The sequence below is a fragment of the Ctenopharyngodon idella genome, chromosome 20, assembly GCF_019924925.1.
Source record: "Ctenopharyngodon idella isolate HZGC_01 chromosome 20, HZGC01, whole genome shotgun sequence".
NCBI lineage: Eukaryota > Metazoa > Chordata > Actinopteri > Cypriniformes > Xenocyprididae > Ctenopharyngodon > Ctenopharyngodon idella.
In genome coordinates, this window is record NC_067239.1 from 24,145,985 (window position 1) to 24,164,451 (window position 18,467).

Consider the following 18,467-nt stretch of genomic DNA (forward strand, 5'->3'; position numbering starts at 1 on the left):
TTTTGCCTTTTTTTTTTTTTTTTTGAGATAATGATTTTAATTTAAAAAAAACTTTTAAAAGGGGCATGTGATGCTATTTTAAAACTTCATTACTTTGGTTATTGGGTGTAATTGAATAGATTAACATGCTTTAATTTTCAAAAACCATATTTTTCACATACTGTACATTATTGTAGCTCCTCTATTCCCAGTCTGTCTAAAAACACGCTAATTTCTACAAAACCCTTCCTTCTGAAAAGCTCAGAATGCTCTGATTGGCCAGCTGACCCAGTGCGTTGTGATTGGCCAAACACCTCAAGCATGTGTCGGAAATGTAATGTTAAAAATAATCGTTTTTATCGTATCAGTTTGAGCCCCAGTCGGATTCTGAAATTGAGAACCAACTTTGCAAGCACAGCGTTAAGCAGAACGTTTCACAGTAGTAAGTAGTCTTTGTATATAACCTGCGTTGCGCTATCCCAGGTTCAAGAAGCTGTCCTCAACATTTGGGTTGTACTGCTCAGAAACAGCTTTATAAATAAATCTTAACCTCTGATTAATCTTGCATCCAAACACACAACGTCTCTGCGACATGACTACAACACTTCAATTCAGTGAAACCTTGCCTTCTTTCTTTGCGCAAGCCTTTTGGTGGGCATTATGCTAATATTTCACATTGTCTCTCTGTAGAATGAATTGCTTTGTGAGAGATTATGAGCTTTGTAACTTTGCAGATCATATACATGCACAAACATTAAAAAGCATCATATGACCCCTTTAAAATGCATCTTCCATTTCATTCTCTATTTTGTTAATAATGTTTTTTCGAACATCACATAAGTGACAGGTACATTGAGCTCGAACATTGTATCCTGTGATTGTCATTCCTGTGTAAATACAGATGTGGCTTTGTTCCTCAAAAGTCTTGCTTAGTTTAGTACAGGAGAAGGATAACAAACATGCAGGAGAAGAATAACAAACATTCAGACGAAACTGAAACTACGTGCTTTTTCTATTCTTGCATAAGGAAGCACAAAACTGTTTGTTGTTAAATCTGCAATGTGAAATGCTTCCTCCTTGAACTTCTAGTTCTGTTGACAAAATCTAATGATCTTTCTCTCTCTGTGTGTGTGTGTGTGTGTGTGTGTGTGTGTGTGTGTGTGTGTGTATGTGAAGGGAAAATCATCTCTATTGAGACGAGCGCTCTGAGGGCCACAGGCCGACCAGGTTGGGAGGATCTGGTCAGGAAGTGCATCTACGCGTTCTTCCAGCCTCAGGGCAACGAGCCCTCCCATGCCAAGAAGCTGCTTCATGAGGGTGAGCACTTTCACCACCATTCTAGCCATTTTGACTAGTACTTGACATTTTAAAGCAGTGTTGATTGGACCTGGTCGTTCTTTACCTAGAATTTGATGATTTACACTTGCATTTTTATTCATAGCTTAATAACCTTTGATCTCAGTATAGCTGCTACTAACAGTTATTATGTGAGTTATTTCTTCATTTAATCGAGTAGCCAGTTATTTGCCAAAAAAAACCTTTTAATTTTTAATGCTTTTCTCCAAACAAAGTACAAAAAGAAGTTTATAAAAATAAAAAAAGATGTTTGAATTATGGCTGTAAAATCAATTAATCGTGACTAATCGCATCTAACATAAAAGTTTGTGTTTATATAATATATATATACGTGTGTGTGTGTATACACAGACACGCATACACTGACATATATATATATATATATATATATATATATATATTAGGGCTGTCACGATATTAGATTTTTCACACCATGGTTATTGTGGCCAAAGGAATTCACAATATCGATATATCGCGATATCTATAGAATCCTTGGGGGGAAAAATTTATCAGTCAAATTAATTTTTACTTTTTTTATTTTCTTTTTCTTTTTCAGGGTTGCTGCACATTTTTTTAAAGTCAAATTTAAGACCTGAAGAAATAAAAATACTAGCCTAGTAGCCTATACATTAGGGCTGTTACCAATCAAATGAAATCATTATCAGCAAAATCCATCTTTGCAATACAGAGGTGACACAGAATGAGAAGTGGCATTAATATATTTACACAGTATTTACAATTTGTCTACATAAATTTAATTCAATATTTAAATATGGAATTATTTCTAATTTTAACTTTTTAATTAAAATGTGCTTTAAATATGAAACTAAACTGCCAGTAGGTGGCAGCAAGTCACTGTCTTAATGAGTTCATTCATTCATTCATTCATTCAACCGATTTGTTCAAATGACTCATTCAGGAAGGAAGGAAGCATGTGACCGTCTTTATTAAATGGGTCATTTAATCATTGATTAAACTTATTCGTTCAAAACGCGGATTCAGTCAGTATAACAAAAACATTTCTGTCTGTTGCACGGCACACTTGCTCGTGTGATATTGTACATCATATCATATGATATAAGTTAATGACAAAAATTCGTTATGGCAAAAATGCCTGTGTATCTTGAATTTTGAGGGCATATAACTGCATGCATAGCTACATCACGCTGAGTAAGACAAGTAAAGAAAACACTGTACTTATTAAAAGAATCACCCTTTATTTAAATACATGAACACAGAAAATCGCTGTTAACAGGTTAATATAGCCTAACATTTCCCATTCCATGACTAGTAAAATAATCGCAACTTACTCTCTGTAAAATGCCGTAATCCGCAGGGTGATAAAAAGGTTAGTGGTGTTGCCACCCTTCACACTGATGTAACCAGGCAAATTCATGTTTTCTTTGAAGCAGAAAAACTCCCATACTGTCGAGCTTACTTTATTCGGGTGTGGACAGAGCCTCTCGCTCTCCTGCTCGGACGACATGGTTCTTCTCAGAATAGCTGTGCGCGCTGCGTCGTCTTCTTGTTTGACAGGTGTCAGCGTTAAGGTGCAATACTGCCACCTGAGAGGTCAACCAGGTACTGGCGCTGGAGTATTTCCGTGTAATGATATCATAAGAGTCCTATTCATTTTAAATATTGTGGTTATTGCCAATACCAGTATATTGTCACACCCTAAATTAACACGATGTCGATATTTCATGCTTTGAACATCACGATTATCGTCAATACCGGTATATTGCGACACCCCTAATAAATATATATATATATATATATATATATACACACACACACACACACACACATACTATGTAAACACATACTTTTATGTTAGATGATGATAAATAGATTTTACAGCCCTAGTATGAATATAGGGTATAAATTAATGTTCAAAAGTTTGAATGTTTTTGAAAGAAGTCTCTTATGCTCACCAGGGCTACATTTATTTGATCAAAAACACAGTAAAAACAGTAATATCATGGAATATAAACAATTTACACTATCTGTTTCTATTTTAATATGTTTTAAAATGTATTTATTCCTCTGATGACAAGGCTGAATTTTCAGCAGCCATTACTCCAGTATTCAGTGTTGCATGATCTTTCAGAAATCATTCTAATATGCTGATTTGGTGCTCAATAAACATCTCTTATTATTAATAATGTTGAAAACGGTTGTGCTGCTTAATATTTTTGTAGAAACCGTGATAGATTTAATCTATGCGTGTGTTGACAGTGATGACCCACGGCACGGCCATCAGTCCTCTGTACCATTTCACACTCAGTGACGGGACGTCCCTCAGTGCGCAGACGCGCTGCAAATTCTGCTGCCCCCAAAACCCAGACGTACAGCCCTTCATCATGGGCATTCACACTATAGACAGGTAGCTATCCTGTCACAGTAAACAACACAGAGAATGTACCTTGCATTTATATAAACACAGCACACAACAATGACTATTGCTTCTCACATTTTTTTATTTTTTTTATTTGAATGTGTGTTTTAGGGAACACAACACTGCTAGCTCTCAGGAAAACACTACCCCCAGCCTTCCATCTCCTGCTGCCCCACCCTCCCGTTCACCTGCCCTGCAGCCCTCCAGTGACCTCAGCCTCCATCTCAACAACAGCAACGGCACCTGTGCCACTCCTGGACCCCCCACACCCACTCCACCAGGCTACCTGACACCCAGTCGCATTGGGCCCTCCCAGCAGGTCAGCAGCCCCTCTCCACTAGGCAGCCCTCTCACATCCACCCCTACCTCATTCATGTCGCCCCGACCTCCACGGGGCAGCCCGGGCCTGGCCAGCAGCCCACGCTTGCCCAGCCATCCTTTTTCCCCCTCGGCGCCTGGCATCCAGTCGCCCGCTGGCGGACTGACCAGGCAGCAGTCTGGCGGCGACAGTGTCAGTTTCTCTCTTCCCTCTCCCCTGCCACCCAGACAGACTCCAACCCCCAGCAGCTCCCCGGCACGTCAGCCACCGGCCAAACCGCCAGAAGCATCCACTGATGATTCTAAGACAGTAGGCAACCCTAAACTCAACCAGCTCTTGGATGGCAACCCCGATGCGGGTGCCCCCGAACACGACTCCCAACCCCGTCCCGCACCCGTGTCCCAATGCCCGGGCTCTCACAGCAGCCTGACCGAGCGCCATAAGATTCTGCACCGCCTGCTCCAAGACAGCAGCCCTGCAGATGCGGGCAAGGAGCCCGACATCAAGAAGGAGCCTCCGACCAGTCCCAATGCGGCCTTGGTAGCACGGGGGCTCGGGAAGGAGCCCCAGGACCACCAGCTGCTACGTTTCCTGCTGGATACAGATGAAAAGGACCTGGAGGACTTGCCACCTCCAGCCGCCCTCAGCCTACAGACTGTCAAGGTGAAGGCAGAGAAGAAAGGGAGCAGAGAGAACGTGCCCTGTGCCGCTGCTGCAGCCACTAACATGTCTGCAATCGCCTGCTCACCTCAATCCAGTGACAAGCCCAGCCCGGTATTTACTTCCTGATTTATTCCATTTTGTACTTAATGAAAGGATATCTAAGTATATTATGTAAACATTTATTCCGAAATGTACATGTTACTATATTACAAAGACTAAAGCCTTAACAGTATTGGTAAACTTCACAACTTGTAATGTTTACACTATCGTTCATAGATTTTGGGTCGGAAAGATTTTTTTTTGTTTGTTTTTGAAAGTCTCTTATGCTCACCAAGTCTACTTTTATTTAATAAAAAAAAAAAACAGTAAAATTAATAATATTGTGAAATAATATTACGCTTTAAAATAACTGTTTTCAATTTTAATGTATTTTAAATTGTAATTTATTCCTTTGATGGCAAAACTGAATTTTCAGCAGCCAATCCAGTTTCCAGTGTCACATGATCTTTCAGAAATTTTGTGCTCAAGTAATATTTCTTACTATCAATGTTGAAAACCCTGTGGAAACCCTAAAATATTTAGGATTCTTTGATGAACAGAAAGTTCAAAAGAACAGCATTTATTTGAAATAGAAATCTTTTTTAACGTTATAAATATCTTTACTGTCACTTTTGATTTAACGTGTCAATTTAATGTGCCCTTGCTAAATTATTAAAGTATTAATTTCTTTAAAAGAAAAAATCTAATTGCCCCCAAACTTTTTAGTAGTATATTTACTCCTGAGCATAGCTTCTGAACATCTGATCACAAATGGGATGTTTGGCTGATTGAAATTTATTTTGACAATTTACTGCTGCTCTGGCCGTAAATGTTAATCTCAGCAAAAAAATTACTGTCTATTAATGAAGGTTTTTTTTATTTCATAAGTGATAACGAGAACGAGGTGAAAAATGCACATCATCACAATAATTAAACAATTTTAATTGAAAAATATTGAAGAAAGCTTAAATTCATAACATTGTATTACAATAAAAGTGTACACATAATGTTATTTCAGAGGCTCAGGTTTTCACAACAAGGTCTGGTTTCACATGTTTTTGCTGAATGTTGTTGATACATGTTTAAATATTTAAAATGTTTGAATATTTTATTTAAGTTTGCACATTCATGTCAACTAAAATGTTATTTTCTTCAGCTCAAATTAGATTCTATTTTAGCCAGAGTAAAATTGATGAAAATAAATAAACAGAATATTAAATGAAATAATTTTTTTTGTGTCAAAAACTATGACTAACACAATAATATAATGTTGTCACATTGCATCTTCTCATTTACATAAAGTTACATTGTTTGCAACTTCTTGCTGGTTGCGCCCTTATCCCATCATCCCTGCCACAGGAAATGGCTATTTCTCATGAAAAAATTTGCATCTTCAATTCTCTGTTACCATGAACTCGCTTTCAGTGTCCTATTGAATATCAGTGATACAATTTGTAAGCCTTATTCTTGCTGGGTTTACTCTGTTATTGTGTCAAACCCATGTGTTGATTTGAGGCGGACGCATTTGGACTTTGTCTTTCTTGTGCTCTGGTGTGCCTTTTGATGTTAATGACCTTTGATCTCATTTTCACCCCACCACTGTGTGTGTTTACATGAGGAGCAGTTTCCCAGTACTGATCTGGACACTTTGAACCAGCTCTTGCCCACTCTGAGAAGCTCTGTGGGAGGTAAATCTATAGAGGAGCCAGTGCTCGTCCAGCCCAGTGAGGAAAACCTTTCCATCGGGGTGAATGTGAAGAGAGAGTCACCAGGAACCTCAAGCCAAGGTGAGGCCCGTCCCACCGGAGTAATTATAAAATTCATAGTTTTTTATTTATCTTAAATCCTAAATAACTGCTTTTCTCCTCCACCACTTCTATCCGTAGCATTCCCTGATGGATCAAACCTCTCAAATCAGTCCTCTTTTGAGTTCTGTGACCCCTCTACACCAAACCAAGGTCAGGTCCAGGTGCCGGATCTTGGGCAGACAGACCCGTTTCAGCCTTCAAAGGAGAGCAGCAGCCCCTTTGCCAGTCCAACCAGCCTCAACTCTTTCAACACCACCACAGGTACAGAATTGAATAAGTCATAACCTTTTAATATAGAAAGAGTTCAATTAGCTAGCAAAGGGAAGAAATAAGACTTTTAACAAAATGTTATCTTCTTTTTTGTTTCAGGTCTGGCCAAGCTGGAGCTTACTGATTCTCAGCAGTTCCAACCCTTGTCCCTGGTTGAACCAATGACCTTCGATAGCAGCTTGGGCAGCCAGACACAGGCGCCTCTGTCCTCTCCTCAAGAGTGAGTGTTCATTCTCCCAGTGTTTAATCAGTATTGAAATCAGTTGTGATTTGCACTCAAAATTCAAAAATTTTATTATTTTATTTTACACATGGAGGAAAAACACAAACGGTTCAGCTCTCAGGCCTGTCTTCAGTGTGTGAGGTGCAATGATTCTTGATAATAATCAGGTTTGCGGAACTGACAAAAATAACTGATGAATATTATAATAAATAAGTATTCATTTATATTTTATTGCAACCTACTTCTGTCAATTTTTCATTTTCGCTATCAGATACAAAAACAATGTGCAATCTCATGTCAAATATTTATAATAAATATTTGCTAATTTTAACATTCAACTGTGAGTAAGAATGAATTGAGACTTGCAATGTTGACAAAATAAGCATATACTGTAGTATTTAATCACACATGTATACAGTAGCTGTTTTTCTTTCTTTCTTTTTTTTTCTTTTTTTTCTTCCCCTTTTTTGGGTGCTGCTAACTACTAAAAGGACCTACAGTCAAACCAAAAATTATTCAGACATTTTTGATATTTTTGATATATTTTTGCTAGTGGATGCAGGACACTATAGTTCATTTATGTAAGTGAGGATAGCAAAATAAAATAAACTGAGACATATTATACCCAAAAATTCTTCATACAGTGGACTACCAGTAAAATTCATAAAAATTTGGAATCAAAAATTATTCATACACTTTGACCTGATCATGTTTTGCTTAAGTGTTATCTGACATAATTAAGATTATTTTTTTTTCTGACAGTTTAACTCTGAGATTTTGTCATATTTTATTACCATTTTTTTTTTTTCAACTATAGTGAATAAACTGTATAAATGAATGAAATGTTCAAGGTGTCTGAAAAAAGTTTGGTTTGACTGTATGTAAAATAAGGCATATTATCAAAAAATCCCATGGTTAGTTAAAAATTTGGATGATGGGGTTGGTGCTGTTTATCATTTTTGTGACACTAGAAAATATAAACACAATTAATTAATCAATCATAATTTAGTTTAAAAAATAATAAAATAAATTCACAAAATGGTTAAAAATATTTTTAACTTCATGAAGTTTCAGTTATTTTAGTAATATTTATATACTATTATTGTATTTATTAACATTTTAAATTAGCTTTTATTTTTATATTTTCAGTTTTCATTTTAATTGTAATGGTTTAAGTAATTTTATGTGCTTTTATTTTTTTAATATTTATATTTAATTTATTTTTATTTCAGTTTGTCATTTTAGTACTTTACCTTAAATGTATTTTATATCAGTTTTTCGTTAAAGCTTTTAATCCAATATCTATATTTATTTTATTTCTGCTTAATCTCAATTAATAAAATGTTTTATTAGTTTTAGTTAACAATAAAAACACTGTAAAGTAATGATTTATGGTCAGAGGGCAGGTTGTTTTGTGTTGGGGGGCATATAGTTAGTGGTTGATTGATAGCCTAACATAATTTTTATAATTTTATCATCTTTATTTGATCAAATAAGCAGTGAATAAGGTGAATTGGTGTTAAGAACATTTCTAGTAAATCATCTCTGATTAATATTAATGTGTAAGTGTTTTTCAAAAAAAAAAAACATTTGGCAGGTTAAATGTTGTCTCATCTCTTAAGAATCAATAGAAATATTTATATTTCCAGTTTGAATTACTACTATAATACTTTAGTCCTTTAGTCACATGGAAGCAAATGTGCACTTTCACCAAAATTCTATTTACCTGCCAGATCAGTTATCCCTGCAACATGACAGAACTGTCAGCTGCTGTCCTTCCACTCTTGATCAGAATCATAGGCCATCTCATTTCTTCTCTGCACTAAGCAGGCAGTGTGTTCCGTGTCCGCTGGATGAGATGCTGTGTCCACCCACCACTCCCGAGGGCCGTAACGACGAGAAGGCCCTGCTGGAGCAGCTGGTCACTTTCTTGAGCCGTACTGACGAGAGCGAGCTGGCCGAGCTGGACCGAGCTCTGGGCATCGACAAGATTGTTCAAGTTAGTAGTATTAGAAAAAAAAAAATTCTTCACATACCTTTTGTCTTTACAAGAACAAAGTGTCTAAGGTTGACCCATTTACCGCCTTGACTACAGAGTGGATGCCTCGAACCCGTCACCCAGACCTTTCCTCAGTCTCAACCCCCAACACCTGTACCCATGGACCCCAAGCTGCCCAGCTACCCCTCTCAGTTCCCTACATCACCCTCACAGTTCCCTGCTGAGATGGGCACAGCACAGGGCATGAGTTTCGGGGCCCCACGGATGGCGTTTCCAGGCAACGTGGGCATAACGGTGCGGCCCGGCATGAACCGAGCTCCTGGTGTGCCCAACCAGCTGCGGCTACCTCCCAACCAGCTGAGACTCCAGCTCCAGCAACGTTTGCAAGGCCCACAGCAGGTAGATCCCCAGCTTTCACTTCATTGTGTAATAATAAATGTGAACACACAATGTCTAAATCCTACTCTTGGATTTTGTTGCACTGTGTAACAAAACCAGTGAATGCTTTTGATTTCGACCTTTTAAATAACATGCTGTGGAACTAACCTATTCTTTTGTCGAATGCAGCTGCTGAGCGAACGCATGATTAGTTGCACTTGTTTAGTGGTGATCTATCTCCTCTCTCCATCAGCTCCAGAACAGGCTTGCAGCCATGGGCCAGTTCCCACAGGGGGGGCATGTTGCTATGGCGATGCGTCAGGGCATGCAGCAGCCTCAGATGCCCTCTCAGGTTAGTGTCGCATGCACAGAGACAAATTATGAATGGCATTTATAGGGATAAGAATTTGCTCTGACAGTTTGATTTGATTACAATTGGTTAGCACAGATCTGAATCTTGGTCACACTTTGGTTTGTTTTGGTTTGATTTGATTTTTTACAGTTCATTATTACTTGTTTTATATATATATATATATATATATATATATTAATTATTACTATTATTCTGATGACAGTCATTGCTAGTATTTATTGTTTTATATACTTTAAAAAAATTCTAAATTATATATTATTATAAATGTTGAAGATACGTTCATTGGTAGTATTAATTATTTATTAATTTATATATATTTATCTTCTGCCTTTGCCTTCTTGCCAATTCTATATTCTTGCCAGTCAAATTGATGCATTTGTGTATTTCTACACTCTCTCCTTTTTACAGTCGTTATTTTTTCTGTATGTGACTGAAACTGAACGCCCCGTCTCTCTCTCTCTCACAGCCTCCGCTCAACGCTCAGATGATGGCGCAGCGGCAACGGGAGCTTTACAGTTTCCAGCACCGTCAGCGGCAGCTTCTGCAGCAGAAGGTCATGCTGATGAGGCAGGGGATGAACACAGGGCCTCTGGGGGCTCAGCGAGTTCCTAAGGGTCCCCAGCAGCAACAGCCGCCACAACAGCAGCAGTTTGGCTTTCCTCCAGGCTACAGTGCCGTGCCTGGGAACACCCCTACCTCCCCGAGCCATTTTAACCCCATGGGAGGACCTCTGGACCCCAAGCTGCCTACCAGGGGGGGTATGGGAAACCAAGGAATTATGGGAGGCATTCAAGGGCAATTTGGGGGGCCTGTGAACACTCCTGTTCAGCAGGGGCTTTTTCAGCAATTTGGGGGGCCTGGTATGTCTCATTTGTAAGCTACTAATTTATCATCAGCAGGGTTATTATAGTCAACTAAAACCATATGAATATTTTCGATACTTCAAATAAAATAAACGTAAACTGAAATAAAATAATATTTAAAAAGCACATGTTTTATTTCAGTTGCAAAAGCAGCATTTCCCATTTTCATTTAGTTTACTTGATGTACTAAAATAACTAAAACTGAAATAAAAAATTAATAAAATCTATGTAGACAATAAATAAAAAGGACAAAAACAACACAATTATTAAAACTTATATTAAAATTAAAATTAAATTAAAAAATATAAAAATAAAAACTTATAATAGTATCTCAACGATACTAAAATAGCACTGATTGTCACATGCTTCTGTCATGATGTCTAAAAGAGCCAATGTACAACGTGTCTCTCACAGGCATGATCCAGCAAGCAGATCCATCCTTTGCTCCTGAGCTGAGTCCAACCAGCCCCCTGCTTTCACCTCAGAACTCCACCTCCCAGAGTCCTCTGCTCCAGCAAGCACAGCCTCCACCTGGTTATCAGTCACCTGACATAAAGAACTGGCAGCAAGGGGCCATGGGCAACAACAGGTAGGGTGTTTGATATTGATCACCAAAAAGGTTGTATGTCTTCATCTTCATTTAAACCATTTCATCTTGTTATGTGTCAGTATGTATAACCAGGCAGGCCAGCCTGTCTCTCAGAGCTTTGGGCAGCAAGGCGTTTATAACAACATGAGCATCACCGTGTCAATGGCTGGAGGGTCAGGAGCGGTGAGCACTCTACCTCCTATTGGACCATCTGTCGGCATGGGCAACAATAACCTTGGCAATGTTACTTCAATGTGTAACGATCAGGTGAGATGGTCAATATATTATTTATTGAGATGACTTAAAGGGATAATTCAGAGAAAAAGAAAAAAACTTTTTACTCACCCTCATGTTTTTCCAAACATATTGTTTTAGTTCTTATTAAAGTTTGTAAGCTTCAGTCCCCATTCATTTTAATTGCACGAAAAAGAGCGCAATATTTGGCCTAACTACCCTACGAGTGTTATTTTAGTACCATTGATATACTGTTATAGATTTTTTTTTTATATATATATATATATTTTGAATTACATTTTATTTTTATATTTTTTGTTTCCATTTTAAATTAAGTTTTTGTCATTTTGTTGTTTTTTGTCATCTTATTAGGTTTTTTTTTGTTTGTTTTTTTGTTTTGTTTTTTAATACAGTGCCGGTCAAAAGTTTGGAAACATTACTATTATTTATGTTGTTGAAAGAAGTCTCTTATGCTCTTCAAGGCTGCATTTATTTCATAATAAATACAGACAAAACAGTAATATTGTGAAATATCATTACAATTTAAAGTAATAGTTTTCTATTTTAATGTACTTTAAAATTTATTTTTTTTTCTGTGATGCAAAGCTGAATTTTCAGCATTATTACTCCAGTCTTCAGTGTCACATGATCCTGCAGAAATCATTCTAATATGCTGATTTATTATCAATGTTGGAAACAGATGTGCTGCTTAATTTTTTTTTATAACTTGTGATACATTTTTCAGAATTCTTTGACGAATAAAAAGAACAGCATTTATTTAAAATAGAAATCTTTTGTAACAATATACACTACCGTTCAAAAGTTTGGGGTCAGTAAGTTTTTTTTCTTTATTTTTTTGAAACAAATTAATACTTATATTCTGCTTATAAATTGTAATAATATTTCACAATATTACTGTTTTTTCTGTATTTTTGATCAAATAAATGCAGACTTCTTTGAAAAATATTAAAGTTTTCAAACTTTAATATTAGTTTTAGTCATTTTGGTGCTTCAATTTAAAATAAACGAAAATGAGAAGTGTTGCCTTTGCAGTTAGTCTTCAGTGTCACATGATCCTTCAGAAATCATTCTCATACACTGATTTTGTAACATTTGAGTAACATTTCTTATTATTATAGATGTTGGACACATGTGATGCTTAATATTTGTGTGGATTCTTTGATGAATAGAAAGTTCAAAAGAACAGCACTAATATGAAATAGAAATCTTTGGTAATATCATAAATGTGTTTACTATAACTTTTGATCAATTTAATGCATCCTTGCTAAATAAAAGTATTAATTTCTTTCTTATAAAAAATCTTCTCAGTTCATACATCACAATCTTTCCTATTTCTTAGGTACAGCAGGTTCAGGTGTTTGCTGATGTCCAGTGCACGGTAAACCTGGTGGGCAGTGACTCCTACCTTAACCAGTCGGGGCCCATCGGGACCCAGAAAGGCCCGAGCGGGACCCCCACAGCCCAGTCTCAGCAGAAGAGCCTCCTCCAGCAGCTCCTGACCGAGTGAGCCGCCCATTTACCATCTGCCAGAGGACTGTCTCCACATGTAGAGATTTTTATTCTTCACCTTTGGTTTCTATACAGTATATCTGCAGGGTCGGTGTCTGGGGCCCAGGCTTGTGAGGTTTCATAGCCGTTCGACAAAGTGCTCATTCCTGGTCACCTTTTTAAACGCCTGTTTCCGAAAAGGAGAAAAGATCACGTTCCAGAATTTGCCAAGTCTGTAAAAAAGGACCTGCTGCTTCTGCCGGCTACGCGTCCTTGTCAGTCAGGCCAACGTTGCAGTGCTTCTTGGAGAGCGGCGCAGCAGCTGAGCTCGGATTGGTCGGATTAGAAACTGGGGCAGGTTTTTGCCATGGTGTTGCTATGTTCATGGTATATTGCTCAGTTTCAGCTGGATCTGTGACTGATAGGCTCTCCTCAGCAGTGCCTGATGATGGGAGGAATTTCCCGCCTCTTTTTATTTGTTAGTCTGTTCTGTTTGTTGTTTTTTTTGTTTTGTTTTGTTTTTTTGTTTCGTTTGTTTTTGTCTGTTGTCGTTTTCAGAACAAGCATCGCCAGGATGGGAGACTGCTCTGTAGTGCGTATCCGTCTGCCGCAGGCTTTCCTGGCAACACTGTTTTGAAACAGCAGACCGTTTTTTAACAATGTCCTACACATTTCCCCCCCTCAGCAGCTGTGAATACGAGCCACTTAGGGTCAACTCAGCCTATCAGTGTTGTTTGCGGCGATGTGTTGTGCAGGTTGGTATTATTGCACAGCACAGACGGACAAAGTTGGGACAAGCTCACACTTTGTAATTTCCTTTAAAAACGAAACATCATCAAATTTCAGGCAACTCATTTCGAAAGCATCAACGTAACACCAGTTCTTTTTTTTTAATGGCTAAATCTGTAATGTCACACCCCGGTAAATATTACAATTGCACACAGGTGCGAAAAATGTAGATTGTACATTGATTTTCATTATACAGTTGAGTGTTTCAAGGATGCTCTTGAAAACCACAGGTGCTCTCTCCCGTCTGGAGGAGCGAGGTGTTGTCTCGCGCAACGTCCGCACCGTCGGCTGCATTCTCCAGCTCTTTGACTGCTCATGAGACTACTGTTGCCCAGTCAGACACTGTTCATCAGCATTATCTTTTGTTCCTTTACCCACTAGTCACCCCCTCTTAAGAATCATTTAAATTTGATTCGAACCTAAACATTCGAAATGAAGCTAGTTACATGAACAGAAAATCGAAAATGTAAATCAAATTGACACGCCCACATAAAGACTTGCTGTGGTCGAAATTGATGTCTCACCGTGTGAGCACGAAGTATTTCACAACTCGAAATAGCGTTGCATGCGCGACCGTCTCCCCTTCTCACTTATTTTCATTCTCCTTTAACGGTGTTCTTTTGTTCGTGACTCACTTCGTGGAGTTTAAGTGCCGTGTCTTTGTGCGTGTGCTCTGTATACAAAGAATGGCTCTTTTTCTCCAATGCTACACCAGCTTAGATTGTCCTTACGGGGAAAATTTCATAAAGCAGATCCTCATTCGTCTACGAAATTCAGCCGGCAGTATGTACTGTTGAGATCGAGCCACTTTTTGCTATAAATGTACATAGACATTACAAAAACCAAGATGAATTGACAAATACATAACATTTAAATCGCTCTGTGTTTTTTCCCGTTTTTTTTTTTTTTTTGGCTCACCCGAAAAAAAACACAGACGTCGTAATTATTAATTTCTGCCCTCCTTTTTGGGGAACAGGCATTCCTGTATAGATAAAATGGTTTTTATGCAGTGGATAAGATTCATTTAATGAACCCTACCTTTCATCATTACCGTGTTTATGCCAAATATACCAAACTAGCAAACAGCGCCTATTAATAATGTTTTTATTGTTTCGTTTTTTTTTTTTTTTTTTTTTCATTTATAACGGCTCTCACAGTCAGTACACAACATCAAGGTACAATAGAACTATTCAGAACCTGGATTATCAAAGTATTGTGTATATAACAGATAAATGTGAATATGTATCTGTTCAGAATCAACAAAATGTAGTGCTCCGAGTTTGTGGTAATAACTACTTGCTTCCATTTTGTTTGTTTTTTTTGTTTTTTGAGATATGTATGGCTGTCTGAAAGCGTGTATGTGTGTGATTAATACTGTATATCTGGTGTTTAAAATGGAAAAACAGACAAATGTCCTGATTTTGATTTTCTTTTTTTCTTTTTTTTCCTCCTTCTTCTTCTTTTTTTTTTTTTTAATACCTGCAACTTTTCCTGTGGGTGTTGAGATTGCTCTATATGTGAGAATGGTTTAGCGACTGCTGAATGTGACTTTGCTGAGGGAGAAGCAGCATGGACTGGCTTTTGTACGGGTTAATTTAAAAAAAAAAAAAAAGGCCATATTATTTAATTTCTCTGTTGTCAAAGTTTAAACAGCTCTGACAAAGTGGAACCTTGGTTTGAGAACAGCGCTGGCTCATTGTAGTGGGGTTTCGTCAACTGCCTGATGTAGTTTTGCCATGTGTAAACGCTCTTAAGACAAGAACGGAATAATGACCAAAGCTTCAAGATACTAAAAGATTCATATCATATGCAAGGTTCATGCAATTGGACAAATGTAGCATCGAGTTTTTCCTGAATAGGCGTCCCATATCCCGTCATGTTTATAACACTACCATTTTGTTCCACACTTTTAATTTATTGTTTAGACATCACTTCCCCTAGCTGGTTTGATTATTTTCGAAGATGTTCGGTAGTGAATTATCTTCAGACATTCCCCCGTTGCTACTGATCTACCAAACATGCAAATGCCTCTTCGGGAGGAACTTTAGTCACCGTTTTCAGGAAGACAGATTTCTAACCGCCAGCTATGCACGTTTAGAGGTTAAATGAAAAGCATTTGGCTTTTGTTTTAAATCTGACACGACTCAAAACTGATTATTGCTTTGACTGCAGTATTCTAGCCATGCATGCTAACAAATATCTCCTGTTTTTCCTCTATTTTGTTTTTTTAAACTCAAGGATATACATAATTTGTAGTTCGAAACAAGTGGTTTTGAGCTACTCGGGCTAAAAACGAGAAAACCATACTGATGCAACTCTACTTAGATATTTGACTTTATTTAGCTGGATTCTTTATACCAAATTTGAGGTGCCTCTTGTACATATTTTCAGCATAGAGGACTGCTCCTCACCATTTGATGAACGTTTTCTTGTTTATGAGGATTTTCTTATACTGACCTTTGTAAGACTTTTGCTGTATTTTACATGAATTTTTTACTAAAAACCTAAATGTACCAGGAACTTGCAAGGAATACAATCTAGTTTTGCACTTTACATGAATTACAAGGAAAGAGGCCATGTCAAAATCAGAATATATGTTCACGAAAAAGAACGAATACCCCCTGAATGTACTTTCGCAAAGTGAAACGCCATTTCGCTTTCCACGGAAAATCAAAAAAACGCTTCTCAGGTTCTTCAGGAAGAACTTGGCTTGTCAGGCCCTCATCATTGGATCTCTTAAACGAGCAGGGTAGCGGAGCCTTTGCTACATGGGTGTTGTTTCTGCTGCAGAACCGTAGATCTAACTATGCCTATCTTCTTCAGGTGCTCCACCTCCCCTTTGCCCCGTCCTTTTAGACCTCCTGGCTTTATCTTTTGAAGACATTCCTCATCTGACTCTGCTTTCTGTTCATCGCGGTCTGTGTCGTAGGCTTTGAGAGTCGTTTCAGGCCCCGCACGCTCAGTGCCAAGTGCTAAGAACCATTTATGCAAACTCGTACAATCTGCATTTCCTCATATCATAGTAGTGAATCCTACGCATCGACCACCACACACTCTCCTCGTCATTCAGATGTCATCTCTACATGGTATCATCTACAGTAGCTACTGTTTACCTGAGATTTTTCACATATTGTAAGTGCTGCCTTATTAATATACAGATATATTAGTTGTATTGGTGAAGGGAAGTCGTGCTTGTAGCTCCACTGAAACGGCGCTTGTTCTTTCAAGGCGAGGTTCCACTTTTCACCTGTAAAATTAATATAAATAAACAAATATATATAGATATATACATTTTACTCATTTTGTCCAGTTTTGTATAATACTTGTGAACTTTTTTTTTTTTTTTTCTTAAGAGGTATCATTGCAGCTGTGTGTGGGACATTATGAATGAAGATGTATCTGGGAGACTTCTGCATGTTTTGTCATGTTTTTATTTTGTTCGTTTTTTTTGTTTTCTCTATATCCAGGTTTATCTGGAGAATCCTACCTTTCTTAGGACGTTGTAGACAATCAGTCACATGCTGGGTCCAGCACCTGTAGGATTGTCCTGCAGGCTGCAAAACTGTGTTTCGCATCTACTGAATCAGTCTTATTTTTCTTGTCCATTTCATGGAATTATGTGGCTGCTCAAACTGAGATTTGAAGTTTACACACATACATTTACACATACACACACACGCATACACATACACTCAGACAAACAAGAAACATTCACTCACACCTCGTGCATATGGCCCCTTTGTTGCTTTTCCAAGGTGAAGATACATACCTTGAAGGAAATTATGCTTTTGACTAACAAATCTCTATAACATCCATGAATGTGAGAATGCAACACATTGCAATAAAGCACCATGTAAAAAAAAAAGGACTGCCAGTGCCATCTTTATATCTAGGGATGGGAATCGTAAGGACTTTAAACTGTTTAAAATAATTTTCTTTTATGATTTTTTTTTTTTTTTTTAATTTGAGGCAGAAATATTTTGGAAATGCAATGCAAATAATGTAGTGTATTTTTAACTCTACATTGTCATATGAACAACCAGTCAGTTATGTTGTTCTGAAGGCTAGTGAAACCTAACACATTCACAGTTCTTGATTCAGTGAGTCGGCCAATATTCAGTTAAGTCAAATTAATTGTAAAACTGTTTCGTAAGTGTTTGATTCACAAAAATGAACCGATTCATAAGAGTATTTTGCTTGAGAATCGAGTTTCACTTGACGCGCTGTATGTATCTGATTCACTAAAAAGAAGCAGCTCATAACAGTCATTTGTTCGACCAGCAAAGCACGATTGTCGAACAAATGACTCTTATGAGCCGCTTTTTAGTGAATCAAAAATACATACAAGTGAAACTCGATTCTCAAGCGAAAGGCTCTTATGATATAACTTTGTGATTCACTAAAAAGAAGCGGCTCACAAGAGTCTTTCGTTCGAGAATCGAGTTTCATTGGTCGCTACGTAACTTTGTGAGTCACTAAAAAGAACCAGCTCACAAGAGTCTTTCGCTCGAGAATCGAGCCTCACTGGTCGCTACGTAACTTTGTGATTCACTAAAAAGAACCGGCTCATAAGAGTCTTTTCCTCTAGAATCGTGCTACACGTCCACACAACATATAGACCTTAACAAACCAGTGCAGAATTACTAGCCCATCTTCAGCACATACACAATAAGTCTTA

At 37.8% G+C, this 18,467-nt stretch overlaps 1 protein-coding gene across 4 annotated transcripts in view; it reads left to right on the top strand.

Moving 5' to 3' along the window:
• The window catches only part of ncoa1 (nuclear receptor coactivator 1), a 63,876-nt gene extending 46,222 nt beyond the window's left edge, over window positions 1-17,654 (top strand). For 2 of the 4 annotated variants that reach the window (XM_051873875.1, XM_051873876.1), the window contains 13 exons: window positions 1,156-1,296; window positions 3,574-3,721; window positions 3,845-4,826; window positions 6,376-6,541; window positions 6,641-6,823; window positions 6,932-7,052; window positions 8,886-9,054; window positions 9,151-9,453; window positions 9,686-9,784; window positions 10,272-10,665; window positions 11,083-11,257; window positions 11,338-11,524; window positions 12,852-17,654. In XM_051873875.1, the coding sequence (XP_051729835.1) occupies window positions 1,156-1,296; window positions 3,574-3,721; window positions 3,845-4,826; window positions 6,376-6,541; window positions 6,641-6,823; window positions 6,932-7,052; window positions 8,886-9,054; window positions 9,151-9,453; window positions 9,686-9,784; window positions 10,272-10,665; window positions 11,083-11,257; window positions 11,338-11,524; window positions 12,852-13,019 (3,236 nt within the window). In that variant the 3' untranslated portion in view covers window positions 13,020-17,654. The remainder of the gene's footprint in view (window positions 1-1,155; window positions 1,297-3,573; window positions 3,722-3,844; window positions 4,827-6,375; window positions 6,542-6,640; window positions 6,824-6,931; window positions 7,053-8,885; window positions 9,055-9,150; window positions 9,454-9,685; window positions 9,785-10,271; window positions 10,666-11,082; window positions 11,258-11,337; window positions 11,525-12,851) is intronic. The other 2 variants (XM_051873878.1, XM_051873877.1) reach the window with 2 other exon arrangements.
• Window positions 17,655-18,467: the final 813 nt, after the last annotated feature.